Here is a 16,253-nt window from a genome sequence, read left to right as displayed (position 1 = left end):
GGGGCAGGGCCGGAGGAAGCAGCGCCCGGCGGGTGGGGAGGGGGGCACCCACCTTCCCCGAGAGCTTGGGGGCAACGGGAAGAAAAACTTCCTGGCCGGGGCCTGTGCCAGGGAGTGGGGACAGGAGGTGGCTCTGAGCTGCCCTGGGGACCTTTCAGGGGCTGCGGGGGAGGGGACACGGAGGCTGCGCCAAGGAGGTGGTGGTGGTGGTGGTGATGGCAGCAGGGCAAGCTCTCGGTTTCATTTCATGGGTTCTTCCTTCCCCGTGTCCCTGGCTGGGGCTGCGTCACACCTCCTACACATCTGTCCCCACTGGGGACCAAGCTGGGGTCCCGTGAGACGTGTCCCCACCGCCAGAGGGGGAGGCAAGTGGGCAGGGGGTGGAGGTACAGAGGGCTTGGGCCGTGGCCAGGACCCCTTCTCCAGCCCTGGAACCCAGAGGTGTAGGGCCAGCTTCGTACAGGACACGTGCTCTCCAGCCAAATGTCCCCAGGGATCTGCTGTCGTCCCCGGGTGCTGCACAGCCAGGGTGCAGGCACTGCCTCACTGAGCCCCCCGGCTTTATTTGGGATCAGTATCTTTGCTCCAGGATGTGGAGGGGCTGGGAATCCATGGGGGGCCTTGCTGGAGGGACAGAGCCATCCCTCGAGTCCACACTGGCTTCGAGGGGACATGGAAATGTGGGATGTGGCCTTGTTCCTGCTGGCTGCCAGGCGTGGCAGCCAGAGCTGCTCGGGGCAGCAGGATGGTCTCTGTGGGATCTTCTCTGGGATATTCTCTGTGGGATGCTGGCTGCGGGATATTCCCTCGGATGTTCTCTGTGGGATGCTGGCTGTGGGATATTCCCTAGGGTGTTCTCTGCGGGATGTTCTCTGCATCCCGCTCTCCAGCAGCATCCCTCATTGAAGCAAGGGCACAGAGGGAATATTCAGCTTGGGTCCTGGCCCCATGGGCTCACTGAAGGCATGTGGGGTCGTGCTGTGGGAATGGGACTGGAGGAAGAAAACACAACGTGAGGAAAAAGCAGGGAAAAACAAGTAGTGCCAAAGTGAAACATTCCCAGTGCTTGAGCGAAGCCATTGTCCTGCTCAACCAAGAGTTGAGCTCCCCCTCCCCCAGGGGCTAGATTAGGGCATTGTCTCCACCCCCCAGGGGGCTCACTCTGAAGCCCTGAGGACTCAGAGTTCACTTTTCAGAGAGAGATCTTTATTTTACCTGGAAGTTGTGGCTGCCCCATCCCTGGAGGTGCTGAAGGCCAGGTTGGATGGGGCTTGGAGCAACCTGGTCTAGTGGGAGGTGTCCCTGCCCATGGTCAGGGGGTTGGGACTGGATGATCTTGAAGGTCCCTTTCCACCCACACCAGTCTGGGATTCCGTGATTTCTGGGAGGAGAAGCTCTTTGGGTACCAGCCTCTTCTGCAGAGCAGTGGGAGCTGTAGCAAAGGCTGGAGTGGAGCATCTCCCAGCTATGACAGAGACTTTCTGATTTTGCTTCACACTTTTGCTCTTCGAGCCTGGTCAAGGGAGGAAACAAGTCATTTAGCACAGCATGGATGCGGTCTGTGGGCTGGTGTGAGGTATCACTGGTAACACCTGCAGGGACAGGACAAGACACAGAAAGGGTGATGCTGTGGTTGTCCCTGCTTCAGCCAGCCCATGAGAAGGGGACGAGCCTGAAAGGCAGAGAGGCAGCCCCAGGGGTGTTGTGCAGAGGATGTGGGCTGCTGCACAGTGCTCCCTGTGCAGACACTGCTGAGAAGCAGAGGAAAAATAACAAGTATAAAACCCGGTGTGAAAATGTGTGACCTCACATGTGCGTGGCTGTTGGTGTGGCTGGGCTCCCTGCCAGCCTGTGCCTGGAGGTGACAGTCACCAGCTCAGTGCTGCTGCCTTGCTCAGGTCACAGAATCCCAGACTGGTTTGGGTTGGAAGGGACCTCAAAGTCCCAACTCCCTGCCATGGGGAGGGACACTTTCCATTGGACTAGATTGCTCCAAGTCCCATCCGTCCTGCCCTTCAACACTTCCAGGGATGGGGCAGCCACAGCTGCTCTGGGCAACCTGGGCCAGGGTCTCACCACCCTCACAGCAAAGAATTTTTTCCTCAGATCTCATCTCCATCTCCCATCTTGCCGCTTGAAACCATTCACCCTCATCCCATCACTCCCTGGCCTTGTCAAAAGTCCCTCCCCAGCTTTCCTGCAACCCCTCCAGGTACTGGAAAGTGCTCTAAGGTCTCCCTGGAGCCTTCTCTTCTCCAGGCTGAACAACCCCAACTCTCTCAGCCTGTCACCAGAGCAGAGCTGCTCCAGCCCTTGGATCATCTCTGTGGCCTCCTCTGGACTCACTCCAACAGCTCCATGTCCTCCTTGTGCTGGGGACCACAGAAGTGGACCCAGCACTGCAGGGGGACTCACCAGAGCAGAGCAGAGGGGGACAATCCCCTCCCTGGCCCTGCTGGTCCCGCTGCTGGGGATGTAGCCCAGGACACGGTTTGTTCCTGGATCCTACACTCCCAAGTCCTTCTCCTCAGGGCTGCGTGCCACCACTACCTTAGCAATGCTCCACAGGGATGCACAGCATCCTGCCTTGTTCCTTAGAGCCACCTGTAGAACAAAAATCCAGCCCGTCCACGCTCTGCACCGCTGCAAACAAACCCCTGGGTGCAGCTCCGGGCTCCGCCGGGCGTATTTTTAGGCCGATGACTCAGGCGAGTTGCTTTAAAAAGCCGGAGCTGGCGGAGGCAGCACACGCTGTCCTGGCAGTTCACAAGCTCGTGCTGGGGCTGTAATTACAGCCTCACAAGTCATGGTGCAAATAATGATGGTGCAGATCCCACCAAGGAAGAATAAAAATGGGAAAACGGGGAGAGAAAAGCTTGGGAAAGGATCCTGCAGTGTGGCTTTCTTGGTGTCTTCCCCACTGGTGCTTGGAGACCCTCAAGCTCGATGAGAAGCTTTCCTGGGGAGCTGGTGGCTGGGCTGAGAATAACATCTTTGCTTGTAGGGGGTTACGTGAGCTGAGTTTGCCCAGCCTCAGCCCGGGTGCTTCCCTGCCCACCTCCCAACCCAAAAGCCACCCAAAGAGGAAACATCTGGGATCCATTTGGATCATCCAAGACTCACATAATCTCAAATTCAGACCACTTCCCTTCCACCTGAAATGATATTTTTTGGAGCTGGCTTCTGGGTTTTATCCCCTCTGAAAATGAAAGAGCAAATGGATACTAATCTGTGTGGTCCTTGCCAGGAAGACAGAACCCACCTAGGTCGTCTTGTTCTGCTCTTAACTGTGTTTTGCAAAGCCATCTGCTTAAGTCAGCTTGGTTGGGAGGTCACGTAGTTCAACCACAGCTGTAGCTCTGAGGTGTTGCTCTGAAAGTGACAAAGACCCAGAGATGTTGCTCTTGGGGATGACAAGGACACCAAGCTCTGCTGAGTAGAGCATCTGTCCGTCCATCCATCCATCCATCCATCCATCCATCCATCCATCCATCCATCCATCTCCATCTCTCCATCCCTTCCCTCCTTCCCTTCCCCACCCACCTCCTGACCCCACCCCCACCCCACAAGGTGACACCCATCCCAGTGTCCCCACCATGCCATGGCTGTGTCTCCCCCACAGGGAAGGGATGCTCAGCTCCTAGCGCCCCGGGCGTGGTGAGGATGACGACCATCCCCGAGGCCTTGAGTCGCTCACGGAGCAGCTCCTCCCGCAGCTTGGCTGGGACACTGGAGACCACCTTGGGCATGGGGACACTGGAGGTGGACAAGGAGGAGATGCGCATCCTCAAGGTCTGCTTCTACAGCAACAGCTTCAACATGGGCAAGAACTTCAAGCTGGTGAAGTGCCCTGTGACGACGGAGATCCGGGTAGGTGGGCAGGGGGGTGGATGGGGCTGTTGTGTCCACCTGGCATCAGAGCCAGCTTCCTTCCATGCCTTTCCCATGGCATGGGAGACCCCACGACACCAAAGAACCACCAAAACTTGGAGGACAGAGAGGAAATTTGGCCATGTCTGGTGTTCAGGGAAGTTGAAGAGGGCAAGGGCTTGTGTCGTGAGCCAATATTGGGGGCTAGGGGCTGTCAGGTGCTTCTGTGATTTCTCCCCCTGATGTGGAGGGGTTGTTGAATAAGACCGAGGGTCACACGTGGTGTTCACCTCTCACAGGGGAACGGCTGCTGCGGGACTGTGTTTTAGAGTGGCAGTTAGAGTGCACCCCCATCGTGCTCACAAATTGCTACTGAGACCAATGTTTACTACACAAATTAATTGGTTTATTAAGAGTTAACCCAAACTGAGGGATGAGGTTTAGGGAAAATATAAATGTAAATGGCTATCAGGGATATATATATACATATATATATGTATATATACATTGTATATACTGTATGTATATATATACAGTAAGAAAGTGCCCTTTAGGGAGGTAATGCAAAAGGTCCTGTGCTTTTAAAGCGTTCTCTCTGAGAGAGGGTTGAGGTCCAAAGGGAGGAGGGAGGAAGCCCAATGTCAGGCCTCCTTAGAGGTCGCTGTGTGTGCGAATATGAGGAGAGGAGTGTGTGAGGGGGGGGTGATGTTTCCCTCGGGCAGCTGGTACCTGACAGCTCCTTTCCTAGCGGCAGCAGGGGTCAGTGGCCTCTGCAACCGGCAGCAACACAGGGGGGCTCCAGCCCCGACCCCAGGGCTCAGGACCCTGGCACACTCACCCTAAGGCCCAGGCTCGATCTGGGGCAGGCAGGGTCCCAGCACCAGTACCCGCAGCAGGGGGTGTCCCACGCAGGAACGTCCGAACGAGCCTCGGTCCCACCTGCAGAACTCGCCACCTTTGATACCCCCTGTGACCCACCTGTCCAGTCAGTATCACTATCCAGAGCCAGTAGCATCCATGAGCCCCAAGTCAGGGTGGTGACTACCAGGGACAATGTATGACTTGTCACCCATGCTTTCTGTCCTGCACCACATCTGTTGTTTTGGGTTCAGTTGTCCTTGAGGAGCAAGTCTGTGTTAGTCATTAGCTGGGAATAATCAGCAGAGGCCTTCACTGGCTTCAAAAGCATTTTGTTTAGACTTATGTGGGGGAGAAAAGAAAAGTTTCCCACAGCTTGTTCGCCCTGCTGTTGGTTCCTCCTGCTGGTCTCCCTTGTGGACACCAGGGCAGAGTTTCTAGGCCATTGCTCATCTTGGTTTGGAGAAGATATCCCAAGCATAGTGGTGCAGGGAGCAATCAGAAGAGGCCAGATGAAAAGTGAATTTAGGCATGATGGTGCCTTGTGGGGCTTGGAACTGGCAGGAGCTGGGTCCCCACTTTTCCTCCATCTCCACTGACCTGTGTGGACACAGGTTCTTGGTGGGGAGGATGGTGACCTTCACAGCCCCAACCCTTGGCATTTCTCCATGGCCATGTCATGGTGTCACTGCCTGTTTGGGTGACTCTGCCACCCCTAGACACTCTGTGGCCAGCAGCACCTGTTGGTCTCCTGCCAGGACCCAGGTCCTTTCTCCCAGCCCACCAGGACTTCTGCATCCAACTTTGCTTGTGGAGACATGGGGCTGGGGGGACAGCAAAGGTGATATTGGTGCCTTCCCATCATGGACACAGTGGCTTTGGACTGGAAGTGTGCTCCTCACCTTTCCTACCTGTAGCTTCAGCTTCCCATCAGGGGGAAGATATTCAGGCACCAGGGACCTGCTTGGATGGTGCTGGCTTGGTGTCCTCCAGGAGAGATGCCCACCCTGGGTACAACAGGTGATGCCTTCTCCTGGGGCAAGGCATTGCAATGAAATCACGGGGAGGTGACCAAAGTACAGCTGAGCTGCGGGTTGTTCCTCATCTGGTGGGACATAGAGGGGGGACAGGGCTGTCCACCTCCTTCTCCCATCTCCAGGAGGAGATTGTGGTGTGGCAGAAGGTTTTGGAAAAGTGTTTAGAGCAGGAGGACTCACCAGGGTGGGAAGGAGATGCCTGGGGAGGGCAAGTGCAAATGAAACCATGAGATGGCATCAGGCTGGCTTTGCCCAATGCAGGGGTGGGAGTGCAGCCAGCAGGACACAGGAGCAGAGAAAGCCCAAGGTGGTCACTCCTCAGGGACAACTTGGCCACTGGTCGTGTTAATAACCATCAACATTTAGTTGCATTTTTGACCAAAATACCTCTGGGAGGTTGGATGAGACATGCAGGCTGTGGGTTGTTGAAGAGCAAGTTGGAGGCATCTTTGGAGGCTTCATGTGGAGCTGGTGACTGTGTCCAGGGATGTGTCTTCGCTCCAGGGACATTTCTGTTGCGGTTGGGCTGCAATTCCTCCTTGTTCTCCTGCTATCTAAAGCTCATCTGAAGCCCAGCTGGGGACACTTGGGTCTCAGCCCTTCTTCTTTCCACCCCAGGAGGTGATCAAGTCCATCCTGGTCAGCGGCCGCATCGGACCCGACATCAAGTTGTCCGAGTGCTACGGGCTCCGCCTGAAGCACGTGAAGTCGGATGAGATCCACTGGCTGCACCCGGACCTCACGGTGGGCGAAGTGCAGGAGAAGTACGAGTGCCTACACCTGGAAGCTGAGTGGAGGTAGGACCCATGCCCAGGGCAGGGACACTGGGGACTGCCGAGGTCCATTAGATGGAAAGCTCCAGTGTGGTCCTCATCAAGGGGCTCTCCTTGTTGCCAGGTATGATCTCCAAATCCGCTACCTGCCAGAGGACTTCATGGAACGCTTCAAAGAGGACAGGACCACCTTGCTCTACTTCTACCAGCAGGTCAGGGGTGGCCCTGGGGGTCTCCAAACCAGGTCTGATCTCCACCCACCCTGACCCACCCCTCAACCCCTGGACAATGTTTCCTCCTCCCCAGCCCAGTAAACATGATTCCCAAGAGCCCCAGGACCTTGTAGAACCTTCACCTTCACCCTGAGCTGCTGACCCCTCCCACGCTGCAGCCCATGGGCAGCCCCTGTGGCCCTGCTGAGCTGCCAGGCCAGCATGTCCCCACTGGGGCCAGCCAGTCCCACTGTTCTCTGGTCCTATCCATGACCAAGCCAGTGCATCCCCGTCAGGGCCAGCTTGTCCCAACGTCCTGTGGTCCTGTCCCATGGCTGGGCCAGCGTGTCCCCACTGGGGCCAGCAAAGCCCAACTCCTTTACCCTGCTCTTGCATCCCAACACAGGATGTGGGAGAGCGTGGACACTGTGAGCATCCCCTGCAGTATCTCCTGCCCGTCCCCTGTCCCCCCTGCCCCCTGACCTGCCCCCTGTGTCCCCACAGCTCCGCAGTGAGTACATGCAGTCCTACGCCAGCAAGGTGAGCGAGGGCATGGCCCTGCAGCTCGGCTGCCTGGAGCTCCGGTACGTGTGGGCACCTGCCCGGGGGGCGTGGGGCCAGGGCTGGACCTAGGGGGTGGCGGGGTGGTGAGAAGGGAGGAGTTTCAGCTCAGTCTTTGCAGAGGCAGGGGGAGGTGGTGGGGGGATGCAGGAGCTGTCTGATGTCCCTCCCCTCCGCAGGAGGTTCTATAAGGACATGCCTCATAACGCGCTGGAGAAGAAATCCAACTTCGAGTTCCTTGAGTGAGTAGGGACGGGCCAGCCTGCCCGGATGGACCCCTGGACCCTCAATTCCCTGATCCCCACCTTGTCCAGGAGGCACTGAGGGGCTGGGGTCTGCAGCTGGCCTTTCTCATCATCCCAGATCTCATCATCCCACACCTCCTCATCCTCCTGCACCTCCTCATCCTCCCCAAACCTCCTCACCCTTCTGCACCTCCTCATCCTCTTGCATCACCTCATCCTCTAGCACCTCCTCATTCTCCCACAATCACCAATCCTGCTGGTGGGGGGTGCAAGGAAAGGAGGAGATGGGAACATTTCCCCCTGTCTTTGGGGGGCCATTAACATGCAGGGGGGTTTCTGCTCTCCAGGAAGGAAGTGGGCCTGGACCTCTTCTTCCCCAGCCAGATGCAGGAGAACCTGAAGGTGAGGGTTGTGTGTGTGGGTGAACAGGTGCAAGGTGTGGAAGCGTGCATGGACATTACTGGGGGTGCTCATGCACACAGAGTTACGTGTGTGCACATCTGCCTGCATTTGTGCACATGTTGGGTTGTGCTCCCCCTTGTGATGCTGTAGCTGTTTGTGTACACGCAGATATGGGGCATCAGTGTGCACCTGTAGGTTGGCACACTCCTGTACATGCACGTTCCCCACAGTCATGAAGCTTTGCACACACTCACGAGGGTGCATCTGCCCGCGTGTGTGAATTCATATCCAGAGCCACGTGTGTTCATGTGTGCACGGGTGGGTTGGCATGTGCAGGCACGTCTGCACACCCGTGAAGGTAGATCTGCATGTGTGCATATCTGTGCAGCTGTGTGCATGCAGGCATACGTGTACACACATGTATGTACACATGCACACACACACGTGTGTACATGTGAGCGAGCACATGTGTGCTGACACGTGCACCTGTCTGGACACGGGTGCACATTCGTATCTGCAGGTGAGTGTCAGTCTGTGTCCATGCATGTGTCTGTGTCCGTGTCCTTGCCTGTGTCCGCATGTGTCCACGTGCATCTCCGTGTCTGTGCCTGTCCATGTGTCCGTGTGGATGCCTATGCCCGTGTCCACGTGTGTGTCCACATGCAGCCTGCCCCCTCGCCCCCTCGCCCCCGTCCCCGCTGGTGCCCAGCGGGTGCCCAGCCTGGCTAGCAGCAGCTGTGCCCGCAGCCCAAGCAGTTCCGGAAGATGATCCAGCAGACGTTCCAGCAGTACGCGCTGCTGCGGGAGGACGAGTGCATCCTCAAGTTCCTCCACACCCTCGCCACCTTCGCCAACATCGACCAGGAGAGCTACCGCTGCGAGCTCATCGTGAGTCCATCCCACGGGGGGGATGAGGTCAGCTTGGCTGGGGCTTGGAGCCAGCTGGTGTAGCCCGAGGTGTCCCTGCCCATGGCAGGAGGTTGGAACTAGATGGTCTTTAAGGTCCCTTCCAACCCAAACTGGTCTGCGATTTGATGAGGTGAGATGATCCTAAGCCATTAATTAGCGCCGCATGCTGGGGCAGCGAGCTGCTACCTGAAGCATCCCCTGGTGCTGTTTGGGATGTGACGAGTGGCAAGGTGGACAAAGCCACCCTGCTGCAGTTGGCTCCCTGCCACAGTCCCCAGGCTTAGAGTGGGGCTTGATCACCCCGAGTTCAGGGAACATCCTGCAAGGTCTTGGAACTCACAGAATCGTTTTGGTTGGAAAAGACCTTTAACATCCTTGAGTCCAACCATTACCCCAGCACTGCCAAGGCCACCACTAAACCATGTCCCTCAGCACCACAGCTACATGGCTCTGAAATCCCTCCAGGGATGGGGACTCCACCACTGCCCTGGGCAGCCTGGGCCAGGGCCTGACAACCCTTTCCAGGAATAAATTATTCCCAATATCCAATCTAACCCTCCCCTGGCACAACTTGAGGCTGTTTCCTCTTGTCCCATCACTTGTTCCCTGGGAGAAGAGACCATCCCTCCCTTCACTCCAACCTCCTTTCAGGCAGTTGCACCCTCTGGGAAAGGTGGTTTTCCCCAGGGTGTCTCACACATCACAGCAGGATGGGGGACGTGGCTTTGGGGTTTCATTCTTCCACACCCCCAAAAAAAAAAAATGTCCATCCTCCTTCTGCTGCCCCCCCAGCAAGGGTGGAACATCACGGTGGACCTGGTCATCGGACCCAAGGGCATCCGGCAGATGACGAGCAAAGAGGCAAAGGTACAGGGGTGGTTGGGTGCTGGCTGGGGAGGGGGGGCTTCTGTTCTTCAATTTGGGATTAAAGTCACCGTGGGGGCTCTGCCTCTCCCCCCAGCCCACCTGCTTGGCTGAATTCAAGCACATCAAGTCCATCAAGTGCTCCAGGGCGGAGGATGGTCAGGCTGTGCTGCAGCTGGGGCTCAGTGGCACCCCCCAGGTGAGAAGAAGGCATGGGGAGGGGGGAAGAATGCTGGAGGTGCTGAGAGAGAGGGGTGGGGGTTGGTCCCCCCCTGATACCGTGGGCTTGCATAGCAGCCCTGTGGATTAGACATGATTGGGTGGTGACTCCATTTTCACTGGGAGAGCTCTTGCCTCCAGCTGTGGCTGGGGGAGGGGACTCTTGAGGGGCACATCCAAACTGCCTCCCCCCCCCCCATTCTGGGGGTCTACCCTCCCCCAGAGCTGGTTTGGGGGGGTCCTGGGAAGGATGATGCTGGAGAAACTGGGGTCTGCTGCGGTGCAGGGAAGTGGTCACTGCAGTACTGCAAGGTGGAGAGAAGTGGGGACCCCTACCCCAGCATCCCCATCCCCAGCTCTGGCCTCACCTCCCCACCCCATCCCCGCTGTGCCCTCCAGTCCCTGGCGATCAAAACAGCTTCCCTGGCTGAGGCAGAGAACATGGCCGACCTCATTGACGGCTACTGCCGCCTGCAAGGGCACCTGGAAACCTCACTCATCGTCTGCCCCAGGAGAGGTGAGTGCCCTTGGGGGGGGTAAAAGAGCTCAGCCATGCCTCTCCCACCCCACCAAGCTCTTTCCATGACCCCTGCAACACTCATGACTTTGAAGTGACCCCAGCTGAGACCCGCCCAACTCACTGCACGTGTGGTGGAGGCACTGAGGGGGTTCCCGCAGGCTCTTCTGGGGTTGGCCACAAAACGACCATCTGTTGTTTTCTCCACAGAGAGGGAGAAGAGGATCAGCCTGCCCCAAATCCCAGCCCCGTGAGTAGCGCAAGGCCCTGGAAGGGCGATCCTCTCCCCCCATCCCAAATCCTGATCCCTCATCCCAACCTCCTCCCACCCACAGGCACCTGGAGGAGCGGCAGTCCACGCTGTCAGACAGCATGAGCATGGGTGAGTTTTTAGCTCTTCTCCTTTCCCAGAAGCTTCGGGGAATGTAGGCAGGGCTGGGGAACACTAGGGGATTTGGGGGGGCCTGGGGAGCTGGACATCCCCAGGCTTTGCCTGGGGGGGTGAGGTGCAGCTGAGCATCCCAGGGGAGGGCTAGGTTGGTGTCCCCTACACTCCACATGGCTGTGATTCCTGTGGGAGCTGCTCTGGAATGGGAGATGGCTGGACCCCAGGGGAAGATGCAAGAACCCCCCCTGCCCACTGAGCTGTCTGAATCCCTGCCTGCCCCTTCTTCTTGCCCTAGATTCTGATATTTATGCTGAAATCCCTGATGAGTCCTCAAGACCGAGGTCTGGAGGTAGGTGCCACCTACCCTAGGTGCTGTCTTGCCCATCTCCTAGCACCCCAGCCAAGCCTTCCCACCTCCTCCTGCCCACCCAAATTTCCCACCCCATCTTCTCCAAGATGGGAACACGGTTTTAGAGCCCTAGACTGTTTTGGGTGGGAAGGAACCTTAAAGACCATTTAGTTCTAACCCTCTGCCATGGGCAGGGACACCTCCCACTAGACCAGGTTGCTCCAAGTCCTGTCCAACCTGGCCTTCAACACTGCCAGGGAGGGCTTGAGGGGATGATGGAGAGGGCTGGTACCCAGGGATCACCAACATCTCCCCCTTGCCATGGGGGCTCTGTCCCTGGAGCGGGCAGGGGTTCAGGCAGCTTCCTGCCCACTGGCACTGCCACCTCTGCCCTGCTCCCCTGTCCATGAAGCCCAGCACTACGGGATCTCCCGGGAAGATGTTTCGTTGGGTAGGATCCTGGGAGAAGGCTTCTTCGGAGAGGTCTACGAGGGGATCTACACCACCCCAGTGAGTCTTTTGCTTTCTGCCTGCCCTGCCTGCCTCCTCCATGGCCCAGGGGATAGTGGGGTAAAGCAGCCCCCTCTTCTTCTCCTTCTCCTTTTCTCCTCCTCCTACTACTCCTTCCTCTTCCTCTTCTACTTCCTCTTCCCTTTCTACTTCTCCTTCTCTCTCCTCTTTCTTTTTCTTTCTCTCTCCTTCTCCTCCTTCTCTTCCTCTTTCTTGCAGAAAGGGGAGCGAGTCAATGTGGCAGTAAAGACCTGCAAGAAGGACTGCAGCCTGGAGAACAAGGAGAAGTTCCTGAGTGAAGCAGGTAGGCTGGGGTCCTGCTGCATTTTTGAGGGGATTGAGCCCTCTCAGCCCCCACCCTGGACCCTGGGGGGCAGAGGACAAATGGGGAGGGCTGGAGGTGTTTCCAGTATTGCAGTGGTAGGGTGCTACAGACAGGATGGTTGGAAGCTGCCTGGCATCTTCTGTTCCCTGCTTGGGGACTTTGCAATGGAGGGTGGAGCAGAAGGAGGGAGGTGGCCCTTCCCTGGCCCCTGTGGCAGGGTGGTTCTCCTTTGGAGAACCAGATACTTGGTTTATGAGAGGGGTGGCTATGGGGTAGGGGGGAGGAGACAAGCTGTGGAATCCTTGCAGGAGAGCAGATGGGCACCACTTGGATGTCAATCACTGGGGAGCTGTAAACCAGGAGCCCCAACCCCTTTGGGGCCGTTCTAGGCTATCCCTGGCAATTCCTCAGGCTTCATGGCAGAGACTTGCCCCTACACCTCAGGAGAGGGGAGGGGACTTCTGGAGGGGCCCCCTCCTTGCAGGGCATCTGATGCAGTGTCCCCTCCAGTGCTGATGAAGAAGCTGGACCACCCCCATATCGTGAAGCTCATTGGCATTGCAGAGGAGGAGCCCACCTGGATCATCATGGAGCTTTATCCTTACGGAGAGGTGAGCAGGATCCCACCACCAGAGCCCATTCCATGCAATCCCATCCCCGTGCTGGGTCTCTGACCCCCCTCACTTGTCCCATTGCAGCTGGGACAATACCTGGAGCAGAACAAGCACTGCCTGGCCGTGCCCATGCTCATCCTCTACGCGCTGCAGATCAGCAAAGCCCTGGCCTACCTGGAGGCCATCAACTGCGTGCACAGGTAGGGCAGGAGGGAAAAGGAGCTGGGCAGGGTCCTGGAAAAAACAGGGAATGGCAGGGATGATGGGGAAACGGGCAGGCAAGGGGTAGGAGTGGGCAGAGACAGAGTCTGCCAGCATCCTTTGCTGTAGACCCTTCTTTCTGGATGAGTTGGTTGTGTGAGCTCTCCATTTCCAACCCTTCTCCATCCATTCTCCAACCCTTCTCCTGGTTGTCTGGGTGTAAACTCTCCTTCTCCATCCATTCTCCATCCTTCTCCATCCCTTCTCCATCCCTTCTCCTGGTTTTCTGGGTGTGAACTCTCCTTCTCTATCCCTTCTCCAACCCTTCTCCTGGTTGTCTGGGTGTGAGCTCTCTTTCTCCATTCCTTCTCCATCCCTTCTCTATCTCTTCTCTCCAGCCAAGGGTCTCTCTCCTTGCAGGGATATTGCTGCGAGGAACATCCTGGTGGCATCCCCAGAGTGTGTGAAGCTGGGTGACTTCGGGCTCTCCAGGTACATCGAGGACGAAGAGTACTATAAAGGTAAGGGCTGCATGATAGCACTGGGGCTTGTTCCCAGCTGGTGAGGACAGGGACCATGGTAAGACCTCACTGCCCTGGCCATGCTGGGACTGCTCCATGTCCCCTGCCACCCTCTGTCTCTCCCTCCAGCTTCTGTCTCCCGTCTCCCCATCAAGTGGATGTCGCCCGAGTCCATCAACTTCCGCCGCTTCACAACAGCTAGTGATGTCTGGATGTTTGGTGAGTGGTGGGGTGGGACCAGAGCAGAGTCCTGGGCACTGTTCACCTCCCGTGGCATCATCTTAATTTATAGGGACAAATCCTGCTTCTGAGTGGGGCATTGTCCCAAGCCTTGCCCTTGGGAAAAGGGCTCCTGGGGTAGAGCTTGCAGCTCAATCATCATGAGGTGCTTCTTCCTCCCCCAGTGGATTCAAGGTGGTCAGGAAGCTGAGTTAAACTCTCTGTCCTGCAAATACCCATCTTCTTGCCTGTCATCCCATTCTCATGGCCTCTGGGGCTCATCTGCCCATCTGTTGGTCCCCACCAGCCTTATGGCCAGCAGCACCAGGAGCTGGGCTCCTTGCAGCTCCTCAGGAGACCCTGCAGCTTTTCCTCTATGTTTGTCACCCCGGGAGCAGAAAGGCCGAGCAGCCAAGTGACCTGACGTCACGCAGCAAAGCTTGGCCATGCCACCAGCTCCCCAAAAACCCGACTGAAGGGCTGGTCCCCCAGGCTTTAGCATCAGTTGAGCTTTCTCCTCTTGGTCCCTCAGCCGTGTGCATGTGGGAGATCCTAAGCTATGGGAAGCAGCCCTTCTTCTGGCTGGAGAACAAGGATGTGATCGGGGTGCTGGAGAGGGGCGACCGCCTGCCCAAGCCTGACCTCTGCCCACCCATCCTCTACACCCTCATGACACGTTGCTGGGACTATGACCCCAGCGAAAGGCCCAAGTTCAAGGACTTGGTTTGCAGCTTGAGGTGAGTGGAAAGGTGGCAAACCGATGGTGGGTTGGGAAGTCTGTGGTTTGATGGGACAGATGGGCAGGTGATTAGATTGGGTGTTAGGAACCATTTCCAGACTGCAAAAGTGCCCAAGCATTGGAACAGGCTGCCCGGTGAAGTGGTGGAGTCACCACTGGAGGTGGTAAAAAAACATGTAGACATAGAACTGCAGGACATGGCTGAGTTGGCATGGTGGTGTTGAACTTGATGATCTTAGAGGATTCCATGATTCTAGATGGGTGAAGGAGAAAGATGAAGCCCTGTAAGATTTTTGGGGCTGGAGTTTTCTGGACGACTCTGAACTGGACCATTTAAGCCCACCTGCCCCCAGAGGTGGTGGTGCCTAGGCTGGAGTGAACATGCTTTGTTTCCCAGGAAGGAGTCTTGACCTCACATCTCATTGGGGCCAGCCACGTCCATGCTCTGTCCTCCCAGGTCCCTTCCCTTTGCTCTTCCTATCCTTCCTTGCTCCATCATGTTTTCTATGGCCCATCCAGCTCAAGCATCCCCATGCTCTGGGGTATGGGAGATGTGCCCACGCTCCCCCCTGGGGCTGTCCCCCCCTGTCTCCCCCTGCAGTGACATTTACCTGATGGAGAAGGACCTAGCCAAGGAGCAGGAGAGGAACAACCGCCACCGGCCTCCCAAAATCATGGAGCCACCATCCTTCCAGGACCCACCCCCAAAGGTGAGAGGAGAGGGCAGGGTCCATGCAGGCAGGTTCATATCCTTGCCTGAACCCACTGATGGGTGCTGCAGAAGTGGAACCTCCTGGATCTTGCACCAACTGTTGTGTTTCTCCCTCCCCACAGCCCAGCAGACCCAGGTACAAGCCGCCACCTCAGAGCAACCTCCTGGCTCCCAAGCTGCAGTTCCAGGTAAGGTTACACAGCCAGAGCATCCCACGGGAACGTGGCTAAAGGGATCCACACTGAAAAACCGTGCCTGGAGCTCGAGCCCTTGAGGGTTCATGGCTTTCAGGACTCTGAGTTGCTCCTTGTGCCACAAGCAAGTGCCACCACCACCACTAGGGGCTCAGCCTGTCCTGCTTGCCACATGTTTTGTCTGTCCCTCAGAGGTGACTTTTGCCCCAGGGAAGTGCAGTTTGCACATCAGACATGGCTAGGAGGAGAGGAGGTTTCCTGCTTGCTGATGTTCTGAGTTTCACTGTCCAGCAGGAGCACAGGTCTCCCCTTTTCAAGGACTGGTGCTGGTCCCTGCAGCAGCAGGGTGAAATGCTCAAGAGCAACAATTCTGGAGGCTCTTTTGGGGCTGGGAAGAGGTGCAAACAGCACCATGGGAGGTTTCAAGCCTATGCTCAGGACAAAGAAGTGCCAAGTGGGGAGGAAGGTCCTTGATTCCGCTCCAGGTCCTGATCAAAGCTGTGGATGCCCCTCCCTGGAAGTGTTCAAGGGGGATTCATGGGGCTTGGAGCAACCTGATCTAGTGGGAGGTGCCACTAGGGATTGGAACTAGATGGTCTTTAAGGTCCCTGCCCACTCAAGCCACTCTGTGATTCTATGATGGTTCCTACACCCTTGCAAGGACTGGGGGTGCTGGGTGATAAGAAGCTCACCATGAGCCACCAACATGCCCTGGCAGCCCAGAAACCAACCATGTCCTGGGCTGCATCCCCAGCAATGGGACCAGCAGGAAGGGGATTGTCCCCCTCTGCTCTGCTCTGGTGAGACCCCCTGCAGTGCTGGGTCCAGTGTTGGTGCACCAAATACAAGAAGGACATGGAGCTGTTGGAGTGAGTCCAGAGGAGGCCATGGAGATGATGTGAGGGCTGGAGCAGCTCTGCTCTGGAGACAGGCTGAGAGAGTTGGGGTTGTTCAGCCTGGAGAAGAGAAGGCTCCAGGGAGACCTCAGAGCACCTTCCAGGACCTGAAGGGGCT

The 16,253-nt window shown here is 57.0% G+C and overlaps 1 protein-coding gene across 1 annotated transcript in view; it reads left to right on the top strand.

Moving 5' to 3' along the window:
* The first annotated feature begins 3,663 nt into the window (after positions 1-3,663).
* The window catches only part of PTK2B (protein tyrosine kinase 2 beta), a 16,509-nt gene continuing 3,919 nt past the window's right edge, over positions 3,664-16,253 (top strand). The window contains exons 1-22 of the mRNA XM_010002223.1: positions 3,664-3,870; positions 6,384-6,562; positions 6,663-6,750; positions 7,255-7,334; positions 7,491-7,553; positions 7,904-7,958; positions 8,706-8,846; positions 9,660-9,734; positions 9,829-9,930; positions 10,350-10,467; positions 10,678-10,717; positions 10,803-10,849; positions 11,151-11,204; positions 11,617-11,714; positions 11,934-12,018; positions 12,550-12,650; positions 12,738-12,853; positions 13,275-13,375; positions 13,505-13,594; positions 14,127-14,331; positions 14,935-15,043; positions 15,168-15,233. Of these exons, the coding sequence (XP_010000525.1) occupies positions 3,664-3,870; positions 6,384-6,562; positions 6,663-6,750; positions 7,255-7,334; positions 7,491-7,553; positions 7,904-7,958; positions 8,706-8,846; positions 9,660-9,734; positions 9,829-9,930; positions 10,350-10,467; positions 10,678-10,717; positions 10,803-10,849; positions 11,151-11,204; positions 11,617-11,714; positions 11,934-12,018; positions 12,550-12,650; positions 12,738-12,853; positions 13,275-13,375; positions 13,505-13,594; positions 14,127-14,331; positions 14,935-15,043; positions 15,168-15,233 (2,220 nt within the window). The remainder of the gene's footprint in view (positions 3,871-6,383; positions 6,563-6,662; positions 6,751-7,254; positions 7,335-7,490; positions 7,554-7,903; positions 7,959-8,705; positions 8,847-9,659; positions 9,735-9,828; positions 9,931-10,349; positions 10,468-10,677; positions 10,718-10,802; positions 10,850-11,150; positions 11,205-11,616; positions 11,715-11,933; positions 12,019-12,549; positions 12,651-12,737; positions 12,854-13,274; positions 13,376-13,504; positions 13,595-14,126; positions 14,332-14,934; positions 15,044-15,167; positions 15,234-16,253) is intronic.

This window comes from Chaetura pelagica, unplaced genomic scaffold, assembly GCF_000747805.2.
Source record: "Chaetura pelagica isolate M959 unplaced genomic scaffold, ChaPel_1.0 scaffold107, whole genome shotgun sequence".
Lineage (NCBI taxonomy): Eukaryota > Metazoa > Chordata > Aves > Apodiformes > Apodidae > Chaetura > Chaetura pelagica.
Note: the sequence above shows the minus strand (reverse complement) of the source record. Positions and strands in the feature narration are given on the sequence as shown.